Source organism: Cygnus olor, chromosome 5 (assembly GCF_009769625.2).
Source record: "Cygnus olor isolate bCygOlo1 chromosome 5, bCygOlo1.pri.v2, whole genome shotgun sequence".
NCBI classification, from domain to species: Eukaryota; Metazoa; Chordata; class Aves; order Anseriformes; family Anatidae; genus Cygnus; species Cygnus olor.
This window is the reverse complement of record NC_049173.1, coordinates 327,338-353,157: the sequence shown is the minus strand read 5'-3', so window position 1 is coordinate 353,157 and position 25,820 is coordinate 327,338. Positions and strand designations below refer to the sequence as shown.

The 25,820-nt window shown below is 54.1% G+C and overlaps 1 protein-coding gene across 3 annotated transcripts in view; it reads right to left on the bottom strand.

The window, feature by feature from the left end:
* Window positions 1–1,240: 1,240 nt before the first annotated feature.
* LRFN5 (leucine rich repeat and fibronectin type III domain containing 5) overlaps window positions 1,241–25,820 on the bottom strand; it is a 59,636-nt gene continuing 35,056 nt past the window's right edge. For 2 of the 3 annotated variants that reach the window (XM_040558762.1, XM_040558761.1), the window contains exons 2-3: window positions 10,042–11,449; window positions 1,580–9,373 (exon numbers count right to left, since the gene is read on the bottom strand). In XM_040558762.1, coding sequence (XP_040414696.1) covers window positions 8,431–9,373; window positions 10,042–11,429 — 2,331 coding nt within the window. In that variant the 5' untranslated portion in view covers window positions 11,430–11,449 and the 3' untranslated portion in view covers window positions 1,580–8,430. Of the gene's footprint in view, window positions 9,374–10,041; window positions 11,450–25,820 lie in introns of all 3 variants that reach the window. The other variant, XM_040558764.1, reaches the window with a different exon arrangement.

Genomic DNA, 25,820 nt, shown 5'->3' with positions numbered 1-25,820 from the left:
TGCCAGAAAGATCCCAGGTCATGCTTCATGAAAATAAGAGCAATGAGTCCAATTCCTGATCAGAATTGATGGGTTTTCCTCTTTAAATGTCCATCTGGCATTCTAGTGCACTGGACAAAGCCCTGACCATTCATTCCCAGGGTCTGCGGGGCCGGACCAGCCCCATGCCTCCTGCACACACTCAGCCTGGAGTGCCGGGCCCCGGCCAGCCCGGGTGAGCCCGTGCCCCCACCGCTCGCCCCGTGCAGCTCCGCGGCCCGGCTGTGTGCTTTCTGTGCTTTGGCCACCTCCGGGCAGCCTCAGCGGGTTCCCAGTGGCTGCTGATGCTCCCAAGTCAGCTCACACTTGAGCCAGGGAGATGTGGTTGTCCCTGCAGGTGCCGCAGACCCCAGGTGAGCCCCTCGGATGGGCATCTGGGCTGGTGTCCACAGCTGCACAGGGCATCAGCAGCTGCCACTGGGAGCGGTCCCTGCCACAGAGCCCTGGGAGCTGCGGGGATGGGGCAGGGCCGCGGTGCTTGGGCAGCACCAGCACCTGCCCTCCACACAGCCAGCCCCACTGGCAATACTTAGACTGGCTGTTCTTTAAAAGGTGTGGTTGATTCACTGCGTTTTTTGCTAAAGATACAATTATATCTGGAAGCCATACGGAATTCTTGATGAGAAAGAAGAAAAATAAAACCCTTCATCTTGTTTGAAAAGCAAGCCATGATGGAAAGTCTCGGTGTCATGCTGGACCAGAGCGTGCCGAAGGCGCTGGCGCAGCCACAGGTAGCCGCAGCCCCCGCAGTCCCCAGCTGCAGCCCCCGCAGTCCCCAGTTGCCCCCAGTCCCCAGCCCCCCCGACGGCTGCCCTGACACAGGACTGGCAGCACGCCCCGGGCTGGTGCTGCAGGAGCATGGGGCACCCAAACACGGCCGCACCCCCGGGGCTCCGCACCCCCGGGGCCCCGTCCAGAGGAGAGAAACGCGGGTGCAAAAGCGGGGTTTCGGTGGTGCCCAGGGGCAGGAGGGGCTTCCCCCCCCGCTCCCAGCCCTGGGGTGGGTGAGACCCAGGCGGCTCTTCCAGGGACCGGGGCAGAGGCGCGGGCAGTGTCCCGCCCACACCGCGGGCACCGGCAGCAGCACGGCACCAGCCCCACACTGCGCTCGGGGCCGCGGGCACGGGGCAGCAGCACCCGCACACAGGAGGTGTCACGGCCCCGGGCACTGCCCTCCGAATCAACCCACATGCCAGCTCCGTCGTAGTAAAACATTTATTCATTAAGGTGATATAAGCTACCATGTTTACAGTTTGTGAACTCACCACTGGCAATGTTTAACATGACCGGTACCGCAGCTGTTGCCACCAAATTTTTCATCATTAGTTTTATAAAAACCTCAGACACCAGAAAAAAATGTATTTAGACTTAATGTGGCAGATGGGAGATGGGGAATCTGTGAACTGGGGAAGAAAGTTTATCCGACACAGCCAACCTCCATGGCCTCTTGGCTTCAGCCGCGGCTTCAAGTAAGAGTTTTGATGGGAGTGAGCACGGTTCGACACATCAATCTTCACTGCGATGGAATCGTATTGTTTTCTGCCAAGTAAAAACGTCGGTGGCAACGTTTTCAGGGAGCGGAGGAGGGCAGGCGTCCTTCGGGTCAGCTTCTGTGCAAAGAGACAGAACAGAGACAGTGAGGGGACAAAGCGCAGGATCGGGCCTTTCGCCCGGCCTCAGCTGCAGCAGGAGTGCTGGCTGGCCCCTTGCTGCAAAAGGCAAATGAACAAACAAAAAACACCCACACAAAGCAAAGACCAGGTAAAGATCATTGTTCCAGAATCAGAGAATTTTCCATTTTCTAGATTAGCTTTTGCCTTCTCTGAGGTGAAGCCCTTTTCTACGATAGGGATTTCAACTCTTGGTATACTTTCAGAAGTTTGCACAGAAGTGAAAACACCAAAAGAAAGCAGTGGATGGGCACATGTCCAGCACTGGCCCTTGCAAGGTTTACATGCAAGTGAAAAAGTCACTATGTGGAAAACGTGCAGGTTTGTAAGTGCCCGTCACTGAGCAACCGCACCGTGTGCGCCGGAGGGAGCAGGGAGAGCAGGCGGCACAGGGGACCCCTGCTCCTCGGGGAGGCCACTGCCACGCGTGGCAGGGCTCCGGCCTCGCTGCCTGCCAGCCCCACAGCCTCACTTACCTTCGGAAACACCAGGCTGCAGCACCCACCTACCAGCCAGGCGCCCTGCTTTCAGTTCGCCCTTGCGGTCACAGCTCTCCCAGCTGCGTGAAGCCAAGCGCCGGGGCTTGGGGGGCTCCCTGCCCACCGACCCCGCAGGAAGGTTGTGCTGCCCACCACCACCCCACCCAAGGGAGCACGGGGGTGGAGAGGGCAGGTGCCAGAACCCTTAATCTTCCTTCTCATTGTCCTCTGCAAACAAAATTTCCTGTGCAGAAGAGACGGCATGGCTTGCACACAAAATTCCCAGTGATGCTGGGAGACCAAAGCTGCTCCAAGGTCGCCCTGTGGCTCCTCCCGGCCGCAGCAATGCTGCGCCTTGCAGGCTCACCCAGTGTCTCACAGGGCTCCAGCACCGGCAGAAGTCACCCTTAAAGGGCAGCTTCAACACGACAGAGGAAATGGGCCCCCATGGTGCAGCCCCAGACAGCTAGGCAGCTGTGCTGAGCCAGCCCAGAAAGCGGCTTCAGGGCAAAGCCAGGAGTTTAATGAACGAGTGCCCGTGAGGCTCCGCGTCAGGCCAGGACATGCCGTGACTATTCCCGCACTAAAAGCTGCCCCCGGTAGCTCCCACGGGCTCGGGCAGCCCCACCGGCAAGCGTGTGCTGCACGTGCAGGAGGGCAGCAGCTCCCAGTGCACTTGCGGTGCTGGGGACACGCTCCTGACCTGCGCTGCTCTAGCTACAGACTGGGGGAAAAAAGCAGGGAAATGCATCCCCTCCTCTGCTCTCCTGTCTCCAGCATGTGGCCACCCTCCTGCAGGGCTCTGTGAGCTGGGGCAAGGGGTAGCCCCTCCTGAGGTGCCCCCCAGCACTGACCAGGCTTCCCCTGGGGGACGCGCATTGTGGCATCAAGGCAGGCACATGGACTTGCTCCCAATTTCCCAATTGATAACAATTGTTATCAATTATTACTAATTTCTATCAATTGGGAAGTTGATATCAATTGAATAACAACTTCAAATGGCCTGAGGGGGACACAGCTTGTTCCAGCACAACAAAAGCAGCAGAGTTCATTCTGCTTACTTCCACAGAGACAAAGTTTCAAACTCGTGGTCTCTCTGCAGCCAGCAATTTGCCATGTTTGCTTTTTTCTTTTTCAGTTGCTTTCCTTGCAAGCTAAGCTTCCTTCTTGCTAAAGCAGCAGCCTTCACGCCTGGCTCTTGTGAATAAATCAATTGTATTAAAAGCTTACTATCAGCAAGATCAGTAGGATTTGCCTTCTCTTGGCTTTGTATTACTGATGCCAGGTTGTACATGCTTTAACCCATTCAATTTCGGCCCCACTAACCTCCACACTTTTGCTTCACGGACACCTGCGTTGCTGTGAAAGCAAGGCCACAGCCACATTCAAAGAGCGACTCAGAATATGGCACATTTGTTCTTCACACTTCACAGCGTTGACTTCATCCGACATCAAAGCACACATGCCTAACGCAGCCACCTCCCCGCAGCCCTAGTGGGACAGTCAGTGCTGCTGTCCCCTCTCCGCCCCGGTGCCCCGAGGCACACGCCAGCCCTGGGGCGGGCGCAGCGGTGAGCACCGCTGACGCAGGGGGCGCGGGCTCAGAGGGGTGCTGCAGCAAGGCTACTTACTGGGGGCACTGGGAGCACCGGCCCAACAGGGGGCCTGGGCACCCCACAGTGGGAGAGGTAATACAGCCACTGCCATGGGGACAATGCTTTCCTTGCAAAACACTGTTAGGCTCTAGCTGTTAACATTAGCTGTATACAGGGAAAGATTTTTGTTGTTGTTTTTGTTTTTTTTTTTAAATAAAACATCAGCTGTATACAGGAAAAGTTTTTTTTTTTTAAATGATGGTACACACCCAATGCACCACACCTGTGACAAAGGCGCACGCTTGCACATCTGCACAGAGGAAAGGAGCTGCTGCCACAGCCCACAGCTGCAGAGGCAGTCAGCGTTTTGGTGTCACAGTCAGTGCTGAACTAGAAGACGTGCAGAAAGACATTTGCAAAAGCAAAGTACTGGAGACGTTTTCAGTAAGCAGGACCCTATTGATTTTGCTGTGTTGTGTTGTGTTTTGTTTTTTTTTTTTAAACCAGAACTTTGACCTACCTTAAAATTACTTACTAAGTTACCATGGGAAAGGCATTGTGTTGTTCTGTTACTGTTGTTATTGTTGCTTTAAGAGAGCAAGAGAACATCACTTGTTACAAGCAGCACCTTAAAAGAACAGGACAATAAATTTTCTGGAGATATTGCGAGGTCGACAAATGTTGCCACTCTGCAAGCAAGACCTCTGAGATTCCAGTTTCTCCCAATTAAAAAGAAGAGAAGCAACAGTAAGTGATAACAACCGTGACCATTACTTTTGCTCGTTGGATCAATCACCGGGGACTAAAACCCACTGCCTCTCCCTGCACAGTGCCTGCTGTGGCTCTGGGTGCTGGTTTTACAGGCGACGCAGGAAGAGCTACGCTGTGCTTTTTGAAGGACACGTGAGCAGCGGGCACAGGGACAGCAGGCTGCCGCAGGACCCACGGACAGCCGGCCCTGCAGGACTGCCACCCACCAGAGCTCGGCATTGATCGGCTGGCTCGTGCTGCTTTGCAGGCGCGCAGCTGGCTCGCGTTACTCAGGACCGCAACGTGCGAGCACGAGGCAGCAACCAGCAGACCTCTGGGAAAATGCGACCAGCTCTGCTCGGCAGCGAGCACAGCTCCAGCCTCCAGCAGCTCTGCTGGGTGCAGCACCAGTGGCAGGAGACCCGCTGGGACAGGCGCTGGCGCCGCGCCACACGCCGGGCACGGCCACGGGGACGCTGGCAGAGCGGGAGCGTGCGGGAACGGGCCCTGCCACCGCCTCCCGCCGTCCCCGCCAGGATCTGCCCAGCCACCACGGGACTTGTCCCTGCAGCCACGTGGCGGCCGCCAGCGCCAGCAGCACAGGGCAGGGCCCCGCAGCTGGCGAGCCCGCGGTGGGGACGGCACGACCCCGCAGCCCCCCGCGGGCATCGCCCGCCGGGCCACACGCGCCTCCGCACCCCCGGCCGCCTGCCGGACCTCTGCCAGGCACCCAGCAGGCGGCCGCATCCTCCCCATTCACCTTGTTATCTATCGCAGGGCTGCACGGGTGCCTGGGGGGGGGGCTTCAAGCAAACCAGGACACGTTGCCAGAAATAAAGCCACATTTGCACCCAGAGCTGAGCAGTACCATATATTCACTGTCAAGAACATGTCCAAAACATAAGCAGAAAGCGGCACAGAAAGAAAAGCTAACACAACAAACTTTTTATCCAACAAAACCCTGCTTCTCCATCCAAACATTATTTGTACCAGACCTCCTTAACAGAACAACCATGCTCTGGAAAAGGGATTACGAGTGTATTTAGAAAGATGCAAGAGGAAGCATGTGCCAGAAACTTTAGTAGGAGTAAAACCTATTGTCAAGAAGCATCATTAAAAGGCAGCAGACCTGCAGGCCAGGTGATACCCGGAGCAGCACGGTTCCGCCTGCTGGTTTCGGTGCCGCACACCCCTTGCACAGCCCCGGGCCGGCGGAGCTCAGCCAGGAGCAGGGCCCAGCACACCAGACCCGTGTGAGTCTCAGCACGCCACCAGCGCCCCAAGCTCCCAGGGCCTGCCAGCGTGCTGGCACCAAGCACCCACAGCGGGGTACTCCTGGCTTGGATTCATTAAATGCACACTTTTGTTTCCGAAGAACTAGAAAATTTTCCAGAACGTCACTGAACAAACATACATAAATGTTATTCTTCTGAGCAAGCAATATCTCAGCACTTTTTCTGCCTCTAACTGTTGGCAGCCTCTGGTTGTGCAGAACAGAAAGGACAGAATTTCCTCCTTCGCATGGCTTTCTGTGGAATCAAGCCCAAATAAAATGAAATGTCCTGCTGTGCATTTACTACAGTGGCAGTGGCACAGCGCATACCCAATGGATACTCATCTCTGACGAAGAGAGAAAGCTGCACGAGAAGAAACCTCAGCTTTCCAGGTCTAACTGTTCCTGCAATATTAGCACAGAATTAAATCAAACACGGTGACATATGGTCCTTCTAAGCTGCTTATACAAATGCACTGTGGACAGAATACTCAGCTTCAGTGTTTAGAAAATCGATTCCTTAGAGTAAAAAATTAAAAATGTGAGAATAAAGCCCCCTAAGCCCCCAGAAGCTATTAATATTTTAGCACCTTCACAAAACATTAGACACATGTCCAATTTTAGACAACATATAAAGCATTTTCATTTGATGTTTTTAAAATGCACAATTAAAACAAGTACCTCAGCAGAAAACCTTTAGAGCTGTCTCCTTACCCAAGCATAAAGTGAAGGTACTACCTGCAGAGATCCAGCTCCTCAATGGAGCACTTAAGTACTCATTTTTCCCATACTTGACAATGCCTTCATTTTCAAACTACCATCACTTTGACAAATATATCACTATCTCTGGTGGTGCACTATTTTACTGGCTAATTTATGTGCATACATCCGCTCTAGAAGAATGTGATCTTCCAGAGAAATTTGGAGGGATGTTTTTAGCTTTTCCAGCAGGAAACGGGTATTCTAATTTTGAGGCTTCGTTTCCTTTCTGGTCTCTGCACTTCCAAAGAAGAGAAAGGGCTTTCTAAAAAAGAAACAGTCTCTTCTTTTCATGTGCTTTACACCACCCCCACCCAGGATCCACGCTTCCCGGACAGACAGCCAAAGCAGGGAGCGGCACACTGCAGCCAAGACCCACAGAAGGTTTTGCACGCCCCAGGGCAGAGCTGTAGCACCTCGGCAGCAGAATCCCAGAGGACTGTGAGGAGAAGCCCCCTTCCACGACAGTCCTGGGGCTGACCTGCTGCACGGATGCGCTGGCTTAGAGCCAGGACATCTTCAAGCATCTGCTTGGGTTATATTTCCTTCAAGCACAAGCACAGGGGTATAAAATTTAACTATTGTATCGCTTTAATGGTCACAAAGCCTATATTAAAACCAGTATTTAGCATCTGAGAATGCACTGAAATTGCTCAGTTAAACTGTCTTTGATTTAAACACAATGACCTTACAAGTTTAATTAATAGTAATTGTAAAATTTTCTTTAGAACGCGCAGAGCAGCAGCAGCACATTTGTCATCCTCACAACGTGGGTGTTTCAACTGTTACCACTTATTGCCATATGCTTGTCTTTACATGGTGGCCTGATGCAAACTGTAGCGCTTAGAGGAAACGGGCCCCCAAAGGCCCAGAACAGACCAGGTCGCCATCACCACCCCTGCCCTCGGCGCTCGCCGAGCAGCTCCAGAGCCCACTGCTGCCCTCCCGCAGCGGCACGCGGCCCCTGCACCCACACCTGCTGCTCCGCTCGGGCTCGCTCCCCGCCATCCCGAGCTGCCAGCGCTCTCCTTGGAGCTCGACAAATTCAATTCCCATGCAGCAAACCAAGCTTCGCACGAGCTGGGAGCAATTGGTCAGGTATTGGCCCTGGATGCTGCTGCTGAAAGGCGGCAGTTTTCCCAGCTTTGGCACTGATACCCCGGCTCTGGGCAGAGGGGGACCCTTGCCCCAGTGCTCCCCTGTCCCACCCCTCCTCCTCCTCCTCCTCCTCCTCGTCCTTGTCCGCGCCCCGGGCAGGGCTGCGGGCGGGCAGATACCGTGAGGCCGGCTGGGTGTACCGAGTGAGTATTTTATTTTACACAAGATAACAACACAATGTTGTTGTTTCTGTACAGCATCTGCCTAAAAACAAAGGCAACACCATTGTCACGGAAAAGAAATATACAGTCTGACCATTTTAAAAAATATTTTACTGATTGATCCAGAAGTGGTTATTTGTTAGCTTGGAGGAAATTTCATTTCCTTTATAAAAGGCTTTTTCTGTGAAAACTCTCTCTTTTGTTTTCTGCTACTGCAGAACCAGGAAGCCAGTCCTAGAGTAGGGAAGGCACTGGTGCTGTATCATGTTTTTTTCACCCCTTAATTTTTTTCTTTTTTTTTTTTTTAATCTCTCAATGTTGCCTTCAGTTTTGATAATAAATAAAACAAAATGGAAACTAGATAAAACCCTGTGTGCACTGGGTGGCTTATAGAGAACCCCGCATGAACAAGCCATTAATCAGCGAGACAACAGTGGACTTCCAAATCCCATTCCCTAGGAGATGGAGTTTCACACAACGTTTGGTGTTTTGTTTTTCACCGAAATAAAAAATTAAACTTAAAAAATAAATAAAACAAAAGGCAGGTCACACAGTGCTTTCCAATATCCACTCAGAACTCGAGAAAGTTGCTTTTCCACTCTCCCCGTCAGAGCGGTCTGCCTGGGTCAGCATCCCGTTCATAGAGAGGCTGCGCCTGGAGCACAGTCCGCCCGCGCCCGGGGCGTCCAGGTGGCAGCGGCACTGCAGCAGCTCCCCGCCCAGCGACAGCCTGCGCTTGGCTCTGGACGTGGCGGCCGGCAAAGTGAGAAACTTACTTGGCTTTGATTGTGCTCTTTTGTACGTGGGGGCCCCTTTGTCAGAGTCGGGGGGACGGCTAGCTAGCTGCAGAGCAGTGGAGTTATTTCTGTTAGTGTTTTGGGACTCGATATTCGTGACAGCTTCACTCTGCGGCTCGCTGCCTGGCTTTGGCCCCGGCTTCCGCTTCTGCTTCTGGGGGGCAGAAGCGCTGGAAGTCCACGCGTGAGGCAAAGCGGAGGTAGTGGTGGCGGCGTCCTGGCCGGAGCCGGTCTCCGGCGAGGGGGCGGCGCCGTCGCTGGCAGCCTTGCAGCACTGGACGCCCTCCTCGTGCCCGACAGCCTGCTTGGACACGGACTGGGACAGCACCCCGCCACAGCCCTGCATCTGAGCCCCGTTCGTCTGCGAGTACACGTTGCTGACCTTGGTGGCCTTCTGCTGCCCGTTGTTGTTGCACACCTTGTAGCGGATCATGAGGATGATGATGAACACGAGCACGGAGGCCACGATGATCCCACCAATGATGATAATCATGGTCCCACCCAGGAACTGGGACTGCATGAAATGGCAGCGCACGTAATCCTGTTCGGTGGTGAACTGCGTGCACCCCACGACGCGGGTGGCAGTCAGCGAGGTGATCCCGTCATCGTAGATGGCCAAGACGCACAGGTCGTACACAGTCCCAGCAGCCAGGTTGTTGACCAGGAAGGTTTTGCTCGTGGGAGGTATCATTCTGGGGGATGAGGAGATTGGCGTCAACAGACATGGAAGACCCAGAGCCACCTCCCAGCCCACGTGCCAGAGTCCCCAGCCATGCTGACCCCACCAGCGCCTCGGTCCTCCCATCCTGCCCTTCCAGTCGTCCCCACGCTGCCTTGGCTCTGGTGCGGCAGCAGGCACCACCACGCTCCCCCTGCACGGCTTCTGCTCAGCAGAGCCCCTCTTGAGAAAGACCATAGTGAAAACATAGATGAAATTAAGAAAAACACAGTTTTGAAAGGTATGACTGTTACAGCTGAGACTCAGAACAAATCCACCCAGGGGGCACAGCACATCCCCGCACTGCTCCTGCACGGGCACTGCCACAGCAGCCAGGGCGCGCTCACAGGAACGCATTTACGGGCAGTGTTTTCCCCGTGTTTTCATAAAACTGAGAGTGTTAACATCCACTTAGCTCATCTAACTTTATGATCCTTTTGCTAATCAGATTACTTTAGAGGATTAGAGTCCATTTGGATTACCAAAAATAACAGCACTCAGAGCAATTGCCCTATCTGCGAGCGGAGCACCACATTACTCCTCCAGCAGGCTCGCCCCGCCAGGCGCTGGAGGAGCGGAGAGCACCCAGCTCAGAGGGGCCCTGGGCACGGGCTGGGCCGGGCCGGGCTGGCTCTGCCTTACCTGTAAACAAGGGAGTCATCGTAAGTACCGTTGTACTGGATCTGGAACATGCGTATTCCAGGTATGTTTCTTTGAAAATTGAATTTCAGCAGAGCAGTAGACGATGTTGCTTCAGCGACGACCACCTTCTTGTCTTGACTGACTTTAGTATCCCCATTGCTGCTGCTCGCATTAGAGCCTGACTTGGTGGACGTAGAGATATCCGAGGAGCCAGGGTCAGGCTCGTGGATGTGGTTAGTACTGTTCAGCAAGTGAGGGAGTTTAATTATGTGCAGGTCCACCGTCTGTGTGGCTTCCCCAGCTGGGTTGGAAGCAATGCAGGTGAAAGAGCCCGTGTCCTTCACCGTCGTTATGAGGATGTCGAGCGTCCCGTTGTCGTACACCACAGACCTCGTTGCATTAGAAATAAGTTTGCCCTCGGGTGAAATCCAATGAATTGCTGGTTCTGGATCCCCCCTGGCCTTGCACCTCAGTGCTGCCCTTTGGCCCTCCAGCACCCTCAGCTCGTGGGTGTGCCTGGTAATGAGGGGAGGCTCGCACAGGAACTCCTCCTCGGGGATTGACCAGAAGTACCGGCCAGACAAGAGCTGGGGAGAAGCACATGTCTCCAGGTCATCTTCCCTGGAAAGACGCCTCAGCCACAAAAGCTCACAGTTGCAATGCAAAGGGTTTCCACCAAAGCTTAACGCAAAAGTAGAGGGGCTGATAATTCCTGAGGTTGCCAGTACCTGAGCTCGCTGGAAGAGAGGATCAGGCGGTAGCTTCTGCAGTTTGTTAGACGTGACATCTAACCTGGTCATCTTGTGGAGGTGGGAGAAGGTCCCTTTAGGAATATGATCAATCATATTGTGGTCTAGACTGAGAGTGTGCAAACTAACCATCTTCTCCACGGCATCCCAGGGGATGGTTTCCAGATTGTTGTAAGACAAATCCAGTTCCTCAAGAGCTAAAACATCATCAAAAGCTGTGGAAGAAATCAGAGTCAGCTGGTTGTTGTTAAGTATCAAGTGATGAAGATTGGAGAGTCCACTGAACATGTCATTGGTGATCTTAGTCAATCGGTTGCTGTTCAAATGCAAAGCCCGCAAATTGCGCAAATCAGCAAATGCGTGAGGTGTGATAAAACTTATTGTATTCCTGGACAACGTCAGGTCCACAAGGCTGGTCATATTGGCAAAGTCTTTCCTTTTAATATTTGTAACAAAGTTGTCTGCCAGCCTTAATTCCACGGTCCTCCTGTCAATGTTTGGTGGAACAAATAAGAGCCCTTTCTTGGCACAAAGGGTCGCAAGGTTCGGAGACAAAATCTGACAGACACAGCGCTTTGGGCAGATCTGAGCTCTCACTGCTACGCCAATGAACAGCAGAAACAAAAGCAGTTTTTCCATTGTAGATTAGATTCACGAGCCTGTAAAGAAGAAAAAATGGTTGTTAATGCCCGCAAGATTAGCAAGTAAGATCATTAAAAAAAATAAAGACAAGCCATCTATGGTTAAATCATGAAACTGAGGTTCATATAACAGTCTTTCTTTCTCATCTTACTACCAGATGTCTTTATAATTGTCCATATCCTGACATAAGAGCTTCTACAGTACCTTCCAGAAGAACAACTGAGATTTTTATACGTATGGATACAGACATATACATACAGACACATACACATTTATATGCAAATGACAAAGCGGTTTGGAAGCAGTTGGTGGCACCACACGTTGCAGCAGTGGTGCCTTTTGAGCCCCTCCTGCTAGAGCTCATCCGCAGACTTGCGAAGCAGTCACCAAACTTTCAAAGATGCTCTTGACCTCATGATCTAGAGCCACTTTGTGATAATGCCATTTGCATATTGGAAAGAAGGGATGTTTCATGTGTGCTTTACGTGCTAAGCTAAAATTCTCAGTGGCCTCTAAATCATTCAATAGGTTTATAACAATTTCTACTGAACATTTAAACTCTTAATGCTATTTTCAGAACAAACCCAGAAGGAGATAATTTTATGTCATTCGAAAAAAAACAAACAAACAAAAATGTGAAGCAAGCAAGCAAACAAACAAAAAAAAAGGAAGAGAAAAAAAAAAGGAAAAAAAACCCACAGCGATCTTAATAAAAGTGGAACATGGGCTAATTTTAGAGTATCGCTGTTTTCCCTGATGCTATAGCAGTGCCACACTCTTATCCCAGAAACCCTGACAGTTCTATTAGCCTTATCTTTTACATTGCTAGATCCAGGATCCTCACAGAGTATGAAAACAAGGAAGATAACAACCATGCCCACACCAATTAAATGAAATCGTCTGTCAGTTACTCTGCTAAAAACTCCACAAGTGCTATGCTACCAGTTTCTGAAAACCCCTTTGTCACAGCCCATTCACCGCAGTACCCACTGGTGCATCGACAGTGGTATATTCCCAGGTAGGCCTCCATGCGAAAAGTGAGAAGCATGGGCAGAAACACAGTCCTGCTGAGCAATACATATGAGTTTCAGGAGAAAAACTGCTCAGTTTTAAGCAACTGTCTTCAGCAGGACTCCACAATGGAAATGAAGCAGTCAGCTTCCTTTGGGATTGCTAAAACAATTCATACACCGACCAGATTATTCGGACACATCATCATCCTAGAAGTGTACTAACAAAAATAATGTGAAATAAAGTTTCACAGCTAACCATATGCAGGGGTCTTGAATTTTCACGGCTATTTAAAGGTATTTAATATTACAACAATAATTACATCTCCTGTTGTCTAGTCTATCTATAATCAATCCACGCTGCCATGCAAACCTAAGGCGCAGAAAGGGTAAGTGAAAATACCAGTCCCTAAAACCTGCCTTTCAGCACTATTTTTTTTCTCTTTTGCTAATATTTCTCATGACTACTGACTATAACCAGTAAGCCCTCATTAAGGAAAATAACATAAAATTTAAAAAGAAGTCTTTAACTGTCAGATTTAAGTTCAAAAATGGATATGCCACTGAAGGCAGGGCCTATTGTTATTGCAGTGTTGGGAACCATCCCAACCCCCCCCGTGAAATCTCCAAACATACAGCCTCCTGACGAGTGAAGCTATTCGTGCTCAGTGTGCTGCCAGCTTCAGGCAGACGGTACTCGCTCCCAGTGCTCCCCGCCACCCTGCCGGCACCCTGGGCTTTCCTCCCGTGGGACCCAGCAGAGGGTGCCTCCGAGCAGGGGAGCCCAGCTCCTGGCACCTGCCAGCACGTCCGCTGTGCTGCCACACACCAGCAACGTTTGCTGAAGAGAACTGCTATTTATCTGACAACTGGAAAAGGATATAAAAACAAATTTACTTTTTACAGCCAGCTGAGAGTGCAATTTGCTTGCTATACAATCCAACGTGGCACCAATTTATATGGGACTCCTCCAGCGGAAACTGGCCATTCTTGGGCTATAAATGCACCAATTAAATTTGTTTCCCCTTTCCGTTAACCTCACGGGAGGCAGCCTGCTCTTGTCAGAAACTGTTAAAACTTTAGAACGAAACCTTTTGCACTCTGTTGGGGATAATTTTTTGCATTAATTGTAGCAGAAAGCAAACCTCCTGGGCAGTGTTTAAATATATTTTGTGGGTTAAATTTTGTACCTCTTGTGTCAGCATTGTACATCGGGGTTGTTCTGCAGGTGCAAACAGAACTAAAGGACAGTTCTGACAATGACCATGGGCTAAGGAAGCTCTGCAGAAATAACCCACCTCGTACAACACCCCGAGCCCGCTGGGGACCACCCCCCGGAGCCACCTCCCTGAGCAACCGCTGCAGTCGCCCACCCGTTCCAGGCAGGATTTTCTCTTTTAGCCTGGATCTGGTGCACACAGATTCAAAATGAACTTTGCAGCTTAGCAGCATCCATGGCCTGACTGCTGAGGTCCCCAAACAATCCTGGCTTGGGAACACCATACTCATTTAGATTGGCTAATACAATACAGCTCATTTAGATTTGTAGCTGTGATTAAAGTAATGCGCTCAGATTCAGCCAAGTTCATTTTCAGAGCTACGCAGGATTAAAACAAAGTCAGCAAGGTGCATTTAAGTAAAGCAGAGGGTAAAGCTTCAGATGACAAGTTTGGAAAGACTGTTACAAACAAAACGGCGACATAAGCAAATGCAAACTTAAAGCCTACCCGCACTGACCCTCTTCCCTATGCTGCGCAGCCCCTAGCAGAGCTGCTGCCGCTGGCCAGCCCCGCAGGTACCCTCTTTGCCCTCCGTAACTCCTGGGTCACTCGCCTCCTGTGCCAGACGGGACCTAACCCTTTTCCACCATCCTGCAACTGCTTTCACGGACAACTTATCTGAGAGCAAGCGCAGCTTCAAGCAGCCTCCCAGTTCCCAGCCTTCTTCTGACTAACTGAGCCAGTGAAACGCACTGTGCCAGCAGCCCTCCATCACCCTCGGTGCACATGGCAATGTAAATGAAGTGCTGCCTCAGTTTGACTGGAGTGGAAGCAAGCACAGATCCGTCCTACAGCTGGCTTTTCACCTGAGACCCGCACTGTGTCCAGGAGGCACCACCACACCAGCACTGCCCACGGCCAGGCCCCCCTCCTCAGCAGCTGCTGCCCCTCCTGCTGATGGAGCCATGAGGCCAGCGCTCTCCTGCCCCTTCAGGGGGGTTATTGCCAAACACACCAACACCAACCACGTCTTCACCAGGTGCCCTGTGCCGTCCCGTCCTGCCAGGGCACTGACACACAGCCTGTCCCTGGGCTGGACCTCAGCTAAGCCTCACAAACTCTGTGCACTGCTCAGGCCATTAATGTACACCAAGACAATTAGCCATGGCCTTACTTAACAACCTACTGTTGGAGCAAGGCCACAGGACCAGCCCCACTCCGCCACGCCGCGGAGCTGGTGCAGGGACTGGGGGCAGCTGCCGGAGGCAGGGGTGAGCGCTTGCCCAGCTGCTCAGTGCGTGATGGCACAGGAGGCTCGGCAGGGCCGCAGCCATGGGCGGCTCGGGACTGGGGGACAAGCTGCTGACTGCCCTGACAGGCGGGCGACAGAGGCTTCAGCTTCTGGCGATCTGCGATGAGGGTCTGTGCCGAGTGCAGGACAGACGCAAAGGGAGAACGTGGAGCTGGCGCCCCACGGATGGGCAGTAGGTGATTTCGCTGCTGGAGAAAGGATGACAAGGAAGTGTCAAGAGTCAAGAGCAAGCTTCAAGAGCTTGAAGACTCCCCCTTCAGAGCCCACTGCCAGGGCTGCCTGCCCTCTCCAGCACCCTCAGCCACCTCCAGGTGCCCGGACCTGCACAGCCAGCACGGCGACACAGCCATGGCCGACCCCAGGAGAGGCAGGTCCTGGGGAGCAATGCCCCGGGGAGCAGAAGCTGTGCGCGTGCTTGCAAGTGTCCCACTACACTGGGCTGGGTGAGGAAGCCCCTTCTGCAGGCCCTCTGGACACTCCCTGGCCAAGGGCAGGTCAGTGGCATAAGGATCTCAGCTCCTTTGGTCTAAACAACACTTTTGCTTTGAGTCTGCAGCTGCTCCCCTAAACAGCAGTGGGGTGGGAGTGGGGCACATGGCAGCCCCAGCTTGTGGGACGTACACGGGGGAAGGGAGCCCCAACCCATGGCAGGGCACCCCCGGGCCTGCCACCCCTGCGCTGTGCCCAAAGACCCCCCGACCACAGGAAGCACCGTGTGGGCACAGTCGTGCTGTGAGGGCAACGCGTGGCACTGCCAGCCAAACGCTGCTCTCATCACGTGGAGCACTTGTCCGGGCAGAGGTGCTGTGTGAGCCATGATCTGTCCCTCCTCTCCCAGCACACCGAGCCTAGAGCCTTCCTCAGCAGCATCCTCCACAGCAGCCCCCTTGGGGAGCTCCTCACCTCGAAGCTGCAGCTGAGACCAGTTTCCTAGCGGTTGAAGCTCAAGGGATGAGAGCACAATGTCCTCAAACAAGGCAGAAAAGTGCAACCGATCTGTGACAAACTCCTCTTTGCAGGGCCGCCCGGTCAGACGCGTGCCACTGCCGCCGCGGGGCGAGGCATCCCCTCTGTGGAAAGGGCTCCTCACCCTGAGGCGGCTGCATCTGGCAGCAGAACTGGCAGAGAGCAGGCCGGGATCAGGAATCCCACTCATCCCCATCCACCAGCACAGGCGCAGCATGCTGAACAACTTGCAGCAGGGCAAAGCAGGCGTCAGCAGCTCCCAGCAGCTCCCACTCCCTGTGGAGCGGGACACGGGGCGGCACAGGCTGCAGGCAGCCCAGCGCAGCCTGCGAATGCTGCCCACGGCTGCCACTCGGGGAGGGGGACACCTGACCACAGAAAAGCACTCGTGATTGCTTCTTACTTCATGTGCCCCCAGGCAGGGGCGTGGGGTGGGGGCAAGTCCAGAGCCCCAAGGTAGCACCTGTCCTGTCCCGTCCCGTCCTGTTCTGTTCCATCCTGTCCCATCTCACCCCATCCTGTCCCATCCCATCCCATCCCATCCCATCCAATCCCATCCCATCCCATCCCGTCCTGTGTTGTCCTGTGCTGTCCTGTCCCGTCCCATCCCATCCTGTCCCGTCCCGTCCCGTCCCGTCCCGTCCCGTCCCGTCCCGTCCCGTCCCGTGCTGCAGGCAGCTCAGCAGAGCACAGCAGCAGAGCAGCCCCTAGGCCCCAGCCCCAGCCTGAGCAGCCAGGCCTGGAGGGGAGCTCTCCATGCCCCACACTGCCCTCAAAGCTCAGGTCTGCTTTCCTCCCATGGTCCTGGTAGAAAAGCTCATGCCCCAGAAATGGGGCCGAGCCAGCACCAGCATGGTGGTTCTAAAATCCCATCGAGTCTATTGGATCTCTTGTGCTGCAGTGCGAGAAACTGCTGTCGGCAAGCGCTGGGGGAGAAAGGAGGAGAGCAGAGAAAAGTGGGTGTATGGCTCTCCTCTGATCATGGCCAAGCCCCACGAGGGGGTCTGTCTCCACACTGAGATGTCCTAATGAAAACCATAGGTGCTGTGGGGTCCCTGCTGCTGCCCAGTGCCCAACTTAGTCTTGTCAAATTGTTCCTTATCATTCACAAGGGTTTTTTTTAGAAGTGTCATGTAAGTTGTAATATAAATGCAAGCAAAGCTTAAAATAAAGCTATGTGTCTGTACAAGTGCTCACAAGTGCTCTAAAATCTGTGTGTCACACAAAGATGTACTGACATTTGCAGCTGAAGAACAGCACAGGATACTACAATTAATAGAAACTGCACTTGGCTTTGAATTGCCGGGCCCATGCTGCAGCCTGCCCAGCTCCTCAGCACAGGGAGGGCACCCGGCCCTGCTCAGGATGGACGTCAGTCCAGACGTGTTTCACCACCTTGCCGAAAGCCAGCGGAGTGCTTCCTCATGAAGATGCTCTGCATCGCATGCTGTGTCATGCCAGTGACCAAGGACGAGATATTTGGGGTGATGGCTGAATCCACAGGATGCGGTGGCTTAGAAGAGAGCCACCAGCAGAAGACACGTCTCTCCAGCAGGCCCAGCACGGCTCCCAGCCGGTCAGCACCCCGCCTGGCCCAGCTGGGTGGCTGCCCGTGCCCCCTGCCTCCCCAGCAAGCCTCGCCCCTCGCACCGACAGCGGCACGGCACAGCTCATGGCTCCTCATCAGCTCTGCAAAGCATTGCCTGATTCTCCTGGCTTGCTTAAAAACATAGAAAAGAAGAAAAAGAAAACAAATGGACAAATGCTAGTTTCCTTTGAAAGTATGTACTGCTTTAATTTACTGCAAAAAGATAGGGACACCCCAGCTCCTCATGGGATGCCTGCGATTCAAGTAAAAAAGGCTCTCAAGGTTTCAATTAGTTTCACTTAGTAGATTCTTCAATTTGAGTTATTCAACGTCTACAACAAGTAACCATGAATTACAGGGGGCTCCATGGCTCACTGCCATGCAGACGCTAGCAATGTGTCTCCCTAGAGCAACAACATCGCCACCCTCCCGGTGCACACCTCCTCTCGGGCAGGTGCAGGCTGGGACACCACCAGCCTCCCGGCTCCCAGGGAGCCCAGCTCCGAAGCCAGGCCTTTAAAAGCAGCCCCAAGGGGTGAGCTGTGTGACAGACACCAGCTGTCCTTGCCACCTCCTGCAGAGCTCTGCCCTGGCAAGCTCATCAGAGAAGCGCTGATGTGATGGGCAACAACGCAGCTTTTCTCCCTGTGCCAGGTCTCTCCCACATGGCTTCTGGCCCCTGCACCAGGCTCCGCCGAAGCCATGCTCTGAGCACAGACTTCAGCCCTGGGCGCTGCGTAACAGCATGGATGTGCCCTCACGCCGTGCTCGGCTGGGCAAGGGAACATGGGCAGACCCCAGCACCACACCTGGGTACCAGGACGCAGCCCCAGGGGGATGCTGTCACTGCGGTGTGCCCAAGGCACCCCAGCACCCGCGGGGTGGCAGGGCTGGAGCCACCCGCACCCAGGGACTGTCACACCTGCCCTGCCCCGCGCGGCCAGGGCTCAGGCGCCTGCGGGGTTCAGCAGCAGCAGCTCGGATGCCTGCGTCAAAGGCCCCGAGGTGCACGTGCTACGAATGTAAACGACCGCCCATTGCTTCTAGTAGCCAATTGAGGTCATGCAAACAGCTAATGAATTTGAAATTTCTGCCTGGAGTAGATCCAGGGGACACAGGAATGAAATGGCAGGCACATCAGATTGAAATCGTTTCCTGTTCCCGATGTATGGCTTGCTGACTTTCTTCCCAGGTCTTCACTGGGAGCAATACACTTTAGCAGATTTAGTGTAGCATCTGCTGATGTGTCCAGTGCTACAAGTTTCATTTTCATATTGTGAACTAAGTAACAAAGGGAAGCAGCAGGATGCCGTAATTAATTAGCAAATGATTTCCACTGCATCTGAGTCTGTTGGGTTGTAGGTGCCGCACACAGTGAGCACATGGGAAAACTGAACACGGCACACCGCTGGCTAGTCAGAGCCAGCTGCTAACATGGTGCCTGACTCAGCCATAATCTGTCATCACTAAGATCATGACAGAAGCTATTGACTGCACATCCTATCCCTCCAGGCCTCAGGAGAAGATTTTCAAGGTCTTTGCAAATGCAATTTTGTGGTGGGGAAAAAAAGTCCAGAAGCTGGTCATATTCACCTGCTCGAGATGAAGGATGAGGAAATAGCTGGCACAAGTCTTGGAAGGCATCTGGAAGCCATGCTAAAATGGGCGCATATAAATAGAGATGCTGTGAGAAGTGGCTTATGATCTGCTAAAACTACTTAAGCGGAGAACGCGGAGCTTCAATTTCACAAAGGTCAATGGTTTGTAAACATGCCTGAGTGTCTTCCTGAATCAGAAACAAAGCGCACCTAAGAAAACAGAAGCACTCGGATCAAAACGCAGTTTCTCGGGGACCCCACGGCCGCACAGCGCAGACAGGACCCGTGCACCCCAGCAGTGCCCAGCGCTCGCAGGCCCACGGCCCTGGTGCAGCAACGGGCACCGGGGGAGCAGCGGCCGGGGGTCCCCCTGCCCTCCTGACTGCTTCTGGGTTTTGCAAGGAGGAAGGAGGGGCTGCTTTGGGGTTTGGACACTTGCAGTACTTGCTGGAGGATTTAACAGGTTAATCACCACGGGGAGGCACATTGCCAGGGAAATGCTGGAGCCAATTCTGTGTTAAATGGCTTCCAACACTGCAACAAACGCAGCTGCACCCCCCAACTTCCAGAACATTAAATTCTGCCTGCTCCACAGCCTCCCTTTTGTGTGCCTGATGCTACTGTATAGGTGGTCAGGGGCACCCCGGCGGACGGTCTCCCTGTAAATGATGCAGTATAGCCCATCGCTGGAGGCAGACTGGCTAATGAGCTGTTTCGTAGCTATTCTCGCTTTCCTCCAGCCTTACGCCGCAAGCAATACACACTTGAAGTAATGCATTCTGAGAGGCAATTTTTCTCCCCGTAATGAGGTCTAAACCAGCAAGATTAAAGTGAAAAATAACATTTATTTTAATTAAAAAGATTTCTAAAGAAAGCAGAACCAGTACTAGTAAGACCTAGACTGCACTGCTCGCCGGGCTGGCATCTGCAAGCAAAGCTGTCGCTGCTTCCATCACCAGTGTACAAGGCACGGTGCCGAGCACAAAAAGGAGAGCCCGTCCCTGTGCTGAGCTGGCCAGGACCTGAGTGCGTCGCCAGCAGCCCCGAGCACAGCAAACCCCCCAAGCACAGCGAACCCCTGAGCACAGAAAACTCCCGGGCCGCAGGGCTGGGAGCACGGCAGAGCCGGGCTCTGCGCCCGTCTGGTCCCTAGATCTCCAGAAGGCAAAAAGTGACGTAGGAAAGGTTCAGAGAAGGGCTCATGTCTGACATGAACGATCTCTGTGCGAGAAAAGTTCAAAGAAGGTTTTGTGAAGAGGTGGCGGAAAAGGCAGCAGCACTGGAGAATAAATGCTGCTTGCTCCGCAGGACCGGGTGGCACTGGTGCACAGAGGAGCAGCGCTGGAAGTCCTTCCTCTGCTGCTGCTGTGCCTGAGAGAGGATCCCAACCTGCACCCACTCACCTGGGCTTTCTGTGAGCATCTGCCCGCAGCCTGTGGCAGAGCTGGGAATACGGGACAGATCTTTGAGCTGAGCCACAAAGCCCCTCTCCAGTTCTGTCTGAGGCAGAAAATCACCTGTTTTTCACCAGAAAGTATAAGACCACCATACTGCAGTGTGGGCAGAAGAACTGCATCCTAGAGCTTCCAGGAGTCAGAGGCCATTTCAGCCAGCCAGCAGTAACAGCAACGAGGGGAGGGCAGAAGAGGAAGCAGGGGCGAGGGGCAGCGCAGGGCAGGCAGGCTCAGGGCCCGGCCATGCTGCCAGGCTGGGGGCCTCGCACAGACACTGCGGCAGCTCCAGGCACTCGGCCTGGCTCTCCACCGCCCAGGGCAGCGCACGCACACTTCAGGAGGGGCATTTCAACTCCTCTGGCCCATTTTCACATGGTCAGCAAGGCAGGAAGGAGAGGAGCACACATCCCCTGGGAGCTGGTACCACGCACCAGTAGCACAGGGCACTGATGACACGGAGCAGCGTGATACCACTACATGCAGCACAGCCAAAAACAAAACCGTGAAACACCAACCACTACCAAGCAGGTAAAGCTTTGATTCACAAATACAGCACTTTTTATCCTCAGTGCACAGTAAGCCTTTCCCCAGAACAAGTGACTACACAGACTATCACAGAGTCCTTTACCGAAGCACTTACCAGGTTCCTAGATGCTTTGTTACTAAAACCCAGATCTTAAGAATATTTGCTCACGTATGATGGAAGATAGGTAGACCCAACTCTACCAGCCAGCTGTGGTGGGATACAGCTGGTGACACAGCATTGCAATGCCAAGGTGATTTGTCTGACCCAGGGAAAACCGCCGTCAGACCCGAGCTGCAACCCAGAGGCGTAGTGTTCACAGGGTGAAGGCCAGGGCCGAAATGGAAGTGCAGTGAAGCAAATGGAAGCAAGCTAGGAGGAGGACCTCTGGAAGGGATGCCAGCTCTTCAGGCAGGAGCCAGCTGCTGGTTACTGGGCACCACAGAAGCGTCCCCTAAGGCCGGTGGTGCCACCCACGACAGGAGAGCGGCCCCAGAGGATGCAGAGCCCCCCGCTCCTGTCAGAGCAGCAGGGGCAGCCAGCACGGGCTGTCGCAGCACTGCTGGTGGGGCTGGCGGACACCAGCCCTGCACAGCGCAGCCAGGAAGCCACTGTGTGGCTTCCCTTCGACTTGCCCCGACTTTGTGACGCACCCGGATCTCCCCTGCGGTGCTGTGACAGGCAATGGTACGGAGGGGTGCGAACCACTCTCACTGCACTGCTTTAGGCACTTGGTCAGTGTGGATGTGTGCAGGTAAAGGGGACATCCTGCCGTATCCTAACTCCTAGTGCCTGAATCTGCCATATGGGCCAACACATTGTACTACTTTTTTTTTTTTTTAAGTTTCCAATTAAATGTGGTTCAGGAAGTTCAGCACATTTCAAGCCACGTGTGCAACATACATTTTCACAGAGCTGGTCAAGTGTTTTCCTTTATAAATGTACAGACACAACTCTTATCACTTACCGGTTCTCACAAACTAAGTCCTACAGCTTATTTTCCTGTGACTATTAATGGACAGCAACGTTTGTTTACCTAGCAGTTCACTCAGACCCACGCAGCCTACCTGGTGCAGGCCTTTCACAGAAAGGCCTGACTCCTCTGCTTTGGGACGAGCAGGAAGGAGTGCCCTGTGACACCCAGGGTGACAAGCAGGACGGCGGGGCAGGAGCGGAGGCGCTGGGCACGGCAGGCACTGCTCTCCCTGGCCCCAGCACCCCAGGGTCACGGCACGGTGCGGGGGGCACGTGTCCTGCTGCCACTGCTGTCCCCACAGCAGGGGAGCGCCAGACGTGTCCAGTGCCTGCCCGTTCCCTCCCAGAACACCGTCCCCAGTTGCTGTAGTCAAAGAAGGGCTGTCACCTGGACAGTACTAAAAGGTTGCTAAATCCATTATTAATTTCTTAGTTGTCACTCGGCTATGGAGACAGCCAAGCAGTAAGAAACAGTTACGTGCCAGCAGAGAACTGAGGTGTTGCAGCAGTTTGGCTTTTTATTCCCTACAGTTCATCTGTTTCATGAGCAACTCTATTTCCTTAAATTGTTTGTAATCTTCAAGACAATTTGCAAGTTGTTACTTGCACTTATTTTGTCTGTTTATTTTATTATAACCCGTAAGATTAGAGTGCTTGGATATAATACTTTGTTTCAAAATCTCATCAGTGTAAAATTGGCAGAGGATGCATCAAGGGCGCGAATGTAACTGCATATTCTCGCCGCCTTGGCGTAGGTGCCCTGGGCCATGAGTCCCTGTGCTTGCAGCTCCCCAGGGGCACCTCCTGCTCCGGGCCTCTCTGCAGCCCGCCCGAGGCACGGCAGCCCCTTTCAGCAGAGCAGGGTAAGCTGGTTCTGTGTCGCCTTTTCTCCAGGACACAAGCTCCTGACGCCCTCTGCCCAGGCTGGAGCGAGGCACGGACGCACAGCCCCGGCACAGCTCCCGCAGAGTGCAGCCCCTGAGCGCTCCCCGGCCCGCAGCCCCCCCAGCAGCACTGGGCGCCATGCACAGCTGGAAACGCGTCCAGGGGGCGACCGCCGCTGGATGAGGCCAGGCTGCTCCTCTCCTGACCAGCCCGGGGAGGCTCGGCCGGCCGTGGCAGCAGCGCTGCTCTCAAGCCTCCCCACAGCATTTCCAGAGATGCCGCTCACAGCACGTGCCACACAGGCAGACAGGGAGGAGACAGCAGCTGAAATACTACCGCTGCAACGAGGCGTCCTTCGTGCCGACACGCATCGGCAGATTGCTTTGGCTCCTCCAGCTGCCTCAGCTGAAAAGCAGACCTGGCCTTGGAGCAGCAAAAGGGCTGGGCTGGGGGAGGGTGAGGGGCTCCCGGCCTTGGTCCGCACTGCCAGAGCTCGGCTGCTGCAGAGCCATCTGACGAGCACCCGGACTGCTAGCAGGGGAGCGGGATTTGCTGCTCGGAGTGAGATCACCAGGACGTCACATCTTGCACATCACTGCTGGATGGGGCTGACGATCGCTCACTTCCAGGAAGGCAGCCCCAAACAAATACTAGGATCGTGTACACACCCACCCCTCACCGGGACGGAACCACGCTTTCTGCATGCTCTTAAATTAGCCCTGCATCCCCTGCTGCGTGGGACGTGATTACCTCAGCCTGCAGTTCCACTAATCATTTTAAAATTACTCATCCCGCCTTAATTCCCAGCCTCTCGTTGGTCGCTGACCTCAAAGGATCTTTGTGTATATTGTATCACAGTTCTGGGTAAAAAATACCTCCCCTGCGTCATCACAGTTGCTCAAGCTTATCCAGGAAATAACGGGAAATGATGCAGAGGAAAATTGGTCATTTGAGAGCAGACCCCTACAGTCACAGAAGCGCCGGACTGGGCCGGCACCTCCGGGGAGCACCTCGTTCAGCCCCCAGCAGGGTCCAGCAGGGCCACCTGCAGCACGCTGCCGGGAGCCTGTCCTCCAGACCGCACGTCCCCCCCGTGTCGCACGCGCAGCCAGAGCTGAGGAATGCAACGCCGCTGCCTCCCCCCACCCACCAAGCTCCAGCAGCTGCCCCCCGTTCACATCCCCAAGCAATGTGCAGCTGTGTGATCCGTAGCGTGACTGTCCCTTATTTACTATTACAGCACTTTGTTTTAGGATTATTTCAAAGTGGAGCAGACAACACTCAAAAACGCCAAGCCCTCAAAAGGTAAAAATAATATTCCCTGTACCGATGTAAACAAAGTGTGATTCTCTGCTTATGGATAAAGGATTTACAGCAGTAACCTAGGATAATGGACACTTCAGGCAGTCTCCTCACTTCTGCTGACACAGTTTCTTCCCGAAGAGCTTATGGGAGCTCTGCATTTCTACACAGACGCGCCAGCACCTGTGCCAGCGGATGGGTTGCGGTGGTGAGGTGGAGCCCCAGCTCTGCGGCGCTGCGGGACCGGCCCCAGCACGGCACAGCTGCGGTCACAGCAGCACCGGCACAGACCCTGTGCCCTGTGCCACGCAGGTGAGGACAGGAGGAGCACAGCCGAAGCAAGTCGCAGAGACTTCCAGGAATCTGGCCTGTTTTCCCTTTCTGTTCTGCTCTCCACTACTTGGTCTCTCTCTCACGCACGTTTCCCAGCAAACCGATCTGAAAACGTCTAGGCACGGTGCTGTTGCCACCAGCTGCTGCCAAGCGCACTGATGGCAGCGTGTGACAGGCACTGTCGTGGTGGTTCCTCTGCACCAGGAGGCCACCTGAGATGGCACGCGCACCGCACGCGCACCGCACGGCTGCTCAGCTGCTGCACCACTGCTGCCGGCGTGTCCCTGAGAGCACGGCCAAGCACACAGCTCTGCTCCGCCACCGCGATTATGGGCTAAAATTAATGCATCTGAAATTCAATAAGTTAAATGCTGAGCAACTCATACAGGAAAGAAAACTCAGGCACGCAAAGCTGAAGCGAAGGCAGCTCATTAGGCATCTGTAGCACGGAGAAGGAGCAGAGAGTGATACATGGCGTGACTCAACACGGCGGTGTAGGAACAAGGCTGCAGCTATGTCATTTATTAATAGCTCTGCCGTAAGAAAACCCAGCGAGGCGACCGCCCTCAGCCTCCTGACCACGCTGGGCTCTGGGAGGCGCTTCTCATGGGCTCTGGGACCAGCCTGAGAAGATGGGTATTTAAACCAGTACGGACAAATGAGGGCTGCTTCTGAAAGAGACGCTGGTGAACGTCTCAGGGATGGCTGCGGGAGGACCAGGCACCGGGCTGCTGGACGTGGCGGTGCCCCGCAGAGCCCACCAGCCCAGCTGGGCACATGGAGGCATGGGCAGCAGCTGCCTGCCCAGGGCAGCGCCCAGCCCCGCTCACCCGTGCCCCCCAGCACCCCCAGCCCTGCTCTCCGGGTGCCCGCCGGAGGGGCAGCACCTGGGGGCACCGGCAGCCCAGCCAGCGTGCCCCTCTGCGGGCTCCCCGAGGACACGGCAGCACCTGGGTCCTGCCTGCAGCCTGCGGGTGATGTTCACCACCCTCAGCAAAGCCTCGGCAGGGCCTTCACACTGCAGCTCTTCAGGGCACTGCAGGGCTGCCTGGGCGCGTGCTGTGCCAAGCCACTGCTGCTGGGTTCGAATACTTGCTTTGCATCTCGGCACTTTACTGCAAGACGCCATGGTCACCAACATCTGCATCCCCTGATGTTCCGTCACAACACAAAATCTCCTGTTCGGCCCCAGTTTTGTACAGGTTAGTAAACACCACGATAT